The sequence below is a fragment of the Lepidochelys olivacea genome, assembly GCF_965140295.1.
Source record: "Lepidochelys olivacea isolate rLepOli2 genome assembly, chromosome: 8".
In the NCBI taxonomy this organism is placed as follows: Eukaryota; Metazoa; Chordata; order Testudines; family Cheloniidae; genus Lepidochelys; species Lepidochelys olivacea.
The window spans coordinates 103,885,556-103,891,555 of NC_140418.1; the positions used below are offsets into that span (position 1 = coordinate 103,885,556).

A 6,000-nucleotide genomic window follows, 5' to 3' on the forward strand; every position below is an offset into this window, starting at 1 on the left:
GTTGTGGCTACTAACATGCAGCACCTCTGGATTTATTCACAGCCCCCTCCCGCGGAACAAGGGAGTGGGGAAGTTTGGTGCTTTCAGATGAACTCCTTAAAGGCCCTGCTCCTCCTCAGGAAGAGAGCCACGGCCCGCTCCCTTGTCTGGAGAACATTTGTATTTCCAGGTGGTGTCACTCTCCCGTCCGGTCTTCAGGACCTATGAAGAGCCCCATGGCTTATCTGTCTCGTAGGCCATATCCCTAACCAGTCGGCTTGGACTGTCCCTTCTCAGAGCTCTCTCCTCACCTTCCACCCCCTTCTCTTCACAGCACGGAGGTGAACTCAGAACACCATGCAAAGATCATCGAGGCTCTCATTGTGGCTGGAGGCGTGGCCGAGATGCAAGCTGCACCCGGTAGGAAACTATCAGGAAACGCGGGGTGAGGTGGGGAATAGCAGGGCGTAGATTGCAGCGGGCCTGAGCACAACGCTTGCGGAATCCATCAGGGAATGAAGATAAAGGCGTCCCATCCCGTACGCACCTCTCAGCACATTGATTGCTTCTCTAGCTGCTGGGAGGGAGAAGCAGGATTCTCTGGGCCTTGTGCAGATTAATTCTTGTCATTATCAGTTGCGTACGTGGATGGAGAAGGCTGTTTCATGCTTAGAGGTGACCTTCCTAGAACGTATTAAGATGCATCAAAAGCAGATGAGGTCATGACTTAACCAACTTCACCTTAAGGGACTGTTGGTGATATTAGCAAGGGAGGGGTTTAGTATCCAGGGAGTTCCTCACCAGACATAAGCTATTCCCTGCCTGCTTTGGTGATCAAGGTGCCCCTCTGGCAATTTGGAAGGTGGTCACCCTGCCCAGGGTGGAGACGGGAGATCCAGGGCTTCCTCTCTTCTCTGTCTTTGTGCATGGGAGGTTGGTCGTTAGCATCTGACTGGCAGCACGGCTGGGGCTGGCGCTGGCAGCTGGGGATTTTTTTAATTGCTCTTCAGAGAATGGCAGAGCTGATGTTCCTGGGGTGTTGTTGGGGAGGGTTGACTTTGAAAGGAGCCGAGCACGGGAGGGAAGGGGAAGTTGTTTGCAGGCTCTGCTGTATTGTACAGCAGTCTGGCTCGCAGGAGGGTTATTTTCTGTGCTCTTGGTCTTGGTGCTTCTGATCTTGCTTACACGTGTCATCTGACGTGCAGAGATCAGTGAGGTCACAATGAGGCAGGGGCCACAGGCTCCGGCCATGGGGGAGGTGGGGGTACAACTGGACTGGGGTTGTTTCTACAAGGGATCTCTCCAGACATGATCCCAAGGGCCTCCTGCCTTTACCGTTGAGCCATTTAGAATATCAGAGTTGGAAGGGACCTCTGGAGGTCATCTAGTCATTTAGAGGGGAGGTTTTCTGTCACTTGCATCCAACAAACCGGTTTTAGCTCTGAAGATGGAGTTGAGATTACAAAAGCCCATTGGCTCTGGGCTAGAGGAATATAGTTGATTTTTCTAACGTTCATCCTCTTCTCGTGAGAATAATGAATTTCAAAGGAGCGGTTGGTGTCCACGGCTTGTCTGCAAAGAGTCCGTAACGTCTGTCCCTTTAGAAAGCTAGTCGTGAGTTTCCTACACTCCTTAATGTTGCCTGTGTTGAACAAGTCTAAATCGCATGGCAGGGTTCGTTTCTGGGGCATTGGGGTACAGCCCCCTAGAAATTCTGTGGCAGCATCACTTAGGAATCAATGAAATGTATGGAATTAAAGTAGACACGCTCACAATGGAGTTTATTTTTCTCTTCGGTTCAGCTGAATTTAGGTCACCATCCGATTTTCCGTGTCCAACCTACTGGTGACGTTTGTATTGACAGCACATAAGTGAGCAGGTTGTGCCCTTTGGTGGGATGGAAAGACATTGTCCAACCTGACTCCTCTGGTCAGGTGTGTTGCTTAAAATATGGCTCATTCTCAAATCACCAGAAACATCTTCAGAGATTGTGATGAGTTTGTACATTACAGATTTTAAAAATTTAATAACAGTAAAGTAGATGGGCTCTTATATCTTGGGCTGGATTCATTAGAGAATCAAAACCGTCCTCATGAAAACTATGTGTAGTTGAAGAGCATGAAATATGGAGAAAACACTTACAAACTGTAGATACAATCCGGCTTCCCCACAGCTTGAGTTCTCACTTTGTTTCCTTTGTTTACCGGTCCCCACAACCTGTTTGGGCTCTGTACGCCACACAGAGCCACCTAGAGGCTGAATAATGTACTGCAAGTAAACCTAATATTACGACCGCTGAGAGCAGGGGTGGCCAACCTGGGGCTCCGGAGCCACATGCGGCTCTTCAGACGTTAACATGCGGCTCCTTGCACAGGCATCAACTCCGGGGCTGGAGCTATAGGCACCAACTTTCCAATGTGCCGGGGGGCGCTCACTGCCCCACCCCTGGCTCTGCCACAGGCCCTTCCCCCACTCCAACCCTTCCTGCGCCCTCCTCTGAGCCAGCCATGCCCTCGCTCCTCCCCCTCCCCTCAGAGCCTCCTGCACGCCACGAAACAGCTGATCAGGAGGTGCGGGGAGGGAGTGGGAGGCGCTGATCGGGGCTGCCAGTGAGCGGGATCCACTGGGTGCGGGGTGGGGGGAGCTGATGGGGGGGCTGCTGACGTATTACTGTGGCTCTTTGGCAACGTACATTGGTAAATTCTGGCTCCTTCTCAGGCTCAGGTTGGCCTTCCCCGGCTGAGAAGATGAGGGCTGCACTCAATTTGCTGCACGCAATTTGGAAGAATCACAAGTGCAAGCAAAACACTTTGCCAGTTAGCTCCAAGTGTAGAACCAGGGATGGAGTGAAAACATGGTTGTGAGTAGAACTGGTTGGTTGATTGACAAGAGACTGGTGAATAGATGCTCATGAATCACCTTGGAGAGTTTGTTCGGTTGTGTTTGTGTGAGTCGTGTTGTTAAATTTTCACTGGAATTTAGATCACCACTGGCTTATTCAAATATTCCCGGATCCCAAAACTTCTCCCTATTTTAACGCAAGATTATTCATCGATAATTTTTATCTACTGTAAAAATGTGGCATTTGTGATCCATCATTCATTATCTTCTTGGTGTTTGGTTGTTGTTTTTTTAAGTTTGAAATCCAGTCAGGGAGCCTTGTGATTTCGGTGACCAGTCACACCCTAAGAATAACGGCCAGGCTCAATGAACAGCTCATAGGTTGTTGTTTAGATTCATAGGCCTTAAGACCCCAAGGGACCATCATGATCATCAAGTCTGACCTCCTGCAGATTACAGAACAAAAGAACCGCACCCACCCACTCCTGTGATAGACCCCTGACCTCTGGCTGAGTTACTGAAGTCCTCAAATCATGGTTTAAAGACTTCAAGTTACAGAGAATCCACCATTTACACTGGTTTAAACCTGCAAGTGACCTGTGCCCCATGCCTCAAAGGAAGGCAAAAAAAACCCCAGGGTCTCTGCCAATCTGACCCAGAGGAAAATTCCTTCCAGACCCCAAATATGGTGATCAGTTAGACCCTGAGCATGTGGGCAAGACCCAGCAGGCAGGTATTTGGGAAAGAATTCTCTGCAGTAACTCAGTCTCCAGCAGTTGGGGATTTTTGCTGCGGGCAGTCACCTAAGGACCACATGCCATCATAGGCAGTCCCACCATCCCATCCCCCCAATCCCATCCCATCCACCTCCCGTTAGGTTTTTCGCCCCCCACTGCTCCCCTGGGGAGGCTGTTCCAGAACTTCACTCCTCTGCTGGTTAGAAACCTTTGTCTCATTTTGACCCTAAACTTTTTGATGGCCAGTTTATATCCATTTGTTCTTGTGTCCACACTGGCACTTATCTTAAATAACTCCTCTCCCACCCTGGTATTTATCCCTCTGTTGTATTTATAGAGAGCAATCATCTCTCCCCTCAGCCTGCGTTTGGTTAGGTTAAACAAGCCAAGTTCTTTGAGTCTCCTCTCATAAGGTAGGTTCTCCATTCCTCTGATCATCTTAGTAGCCCTTCTCTGCACCTGTTCCAGTTTGAAGTAATCTTTCTTACACATGGGAGACCAGATCTGCGCACTCTATGCCAGGTGAGGTTTCATCTGGGCCTTGTATAACAATACCACTGCCCTGTCTCTACTGAAAACACTTCGTCTGAGGTATCCTAGCACTGCATTAGCCTTTTTTCACAGCCACATCACATTATGGCCCCTCATAATCATCCTGTGATCACCCAAAACACCCAGGTCTTTCTCCTCCTCTGTCACTTCCAACTATAGGTCCCCAGCTTATAATAAAACCCTTGTTGTTAGTTCCTCAGTGCATGACTTGAACTTTGCACCATTAAATTTCATCCCATTTCTGTTACTCCAGTTTTCAAGGTCCTCCAGATCTTCTTGTATGATATTCTGGTCCTCCTCCCTATTGGCAATGTGTAAATAAACAAGCTCATGTCACTGTTAACTCGTCCTCCCCCCGTATCATCCATTTGTTTCTTTCCTCCAGTGGTTGCGTCTTGTCGTTAACCAAGTTCGAGACCTACTTGGACTATAGACCATGTGTGCACACACTTCATGGCTGTGCAGCACCCCGCACAACAGGGCCATGATATAAACCGTACCGTGGTTCAGATACGAATGTTCAGGGATTTGGTGGGAATAATGGCCATAGTGACGAATGAGTTATAGGCGGGGAGCAGGGATAAAGTGGTCAGAACAATGAGGCAAGAGAGGCCAGGCTTGTATCCATGCTGGTTTTACACTCCAACTCAAGCTCAGGTGCTGTCTTGCAACACAGCGTACCTGCTGGGCTGGCCGTTGAAGGCGATCATTCATACATCAGCTTGCACCTATCCCATGCGTGCTGCTGGAAGCATGCCTCGGTGCTGCCGTGCATGCAAGCACCTCCATCTACTCCAGCAATCCCATAGTTTCAGCTGAGATTTCCTTTGCAGGCTCAGCGGCTCTACGGAGCACCCCGTGAGCCAACACACAGCTGGGCACCCCAGTGGCTCATTGCTCTGCCTGTGTGTCTGTGTGTTCATGGAAGGGGACTGCTCATCGGAGCCAGCGAACCTTTGCGCTCACCTACCGAAAGTGCTCAATCGCTGCAGAATTGCAAGCGACAAACAGGAGGGAACATGAGGAGTGCGGCTAGGAATTCTTGGGTGGCTCGTGGGTGGCTGCATTTCGCCACTTTTATCTTAAGAGCCCTGTACTTTCCCCTCTCCCTTTTTTAATGGGATGCATTGGCTGCTGGGCGCCAGGGTGGAGTTTTGCAGTCGGCCCTGGCACCGGTGGCATTGGCCAGTGCGCTACGGGCATGCGCTTTCTCCCAGCCACAAATGCTGCCTCGGGGACCGTTGACAACAAAAGCGCTGTTGAGGAGAACGCCTGTGAGGACCGGCAGGGAGCAGCAGGTTCGGTGACGCTGCCTTTCCAGGCAGGGACAGAAAGCGAAGAGTGGAAGGGGACCGTGCTGGTCAGCGGGCTACAGAGTCCTACCTCGAGGCCACCAGTTGCAAGCCAGGCCTGTGCTGTTAGTGTCCAGACTTTGTTGCCCTCTGGTGGCTGTTGGTGGCCCACGTGGAATTGATTGGCAATGTCAATCTCTTCTCTTGGGCTAGGTGCGCGCATTGCAGAGGGGACAGTGGAGCACATGGACTATCCCATCTCTAACCAGCGCCGCAACGAGTCCCTTCCTTGGCAGCCAGAGGCCGACAACTGGATGAGCCACGGAGGCTGACTTCCCTCCTCCCACCTGGAAGAGGCCCAGGGTTGAGGCACATGGGCGGGGTGTCATGGGGCTGTCTGCACTCTCCCTGCCCATCCAGAGCTGGCGTAGGTGCTGGAGGCTCACATACACAATGCAGTAGCTTTTCCGTATTCAAGTAGAGCTGGAGTCCCCCCAGTAACTGGGGTGACCAGGAATTCCCAGGCTCTTTAAGCCACGGGAACAGATCATACCCCTGGAGTGCTGACATCCTCTCTGTCAAGGGATCCGAACAGGATA

At 50.9% G+C, this 6,000-nt stretch overlaps 1 protein-coding gene across 1 annotated transcript in view; it reads left to right on the plus strand.

Moving 5' to 3' along the window:
* Positions 1 to 5,733, plus strand: part of LOC311524969 (phosphatidylinositol 3-kinase regulatory subunit alpha-like) — a gene marked incomplete at its 3' end in the record, with an annotated part of 182,176 nt that extends 176,443 nt beyond the window's left edge. Inside the window, exons 7-9 of the mRNA XM_084636640.1 lie at positions 314 to 399; positions 5,327 to 5,407; positions 5,615 to 5,733. Coding sequence (XP_084492766.1) covers positions 314 to 399; positions 5,327 to 5,407; positions 5,615 to 5,733 — 286 coding nt within the window. The remainder of the gene's footprint in view (positions 1 to 313; positions 400 to 5,326; positions 5,408 to 5,614) is intronic.
* Between the last annotated feature and the right edge of the window lie 267 nt (positions 5,734 to 6,000).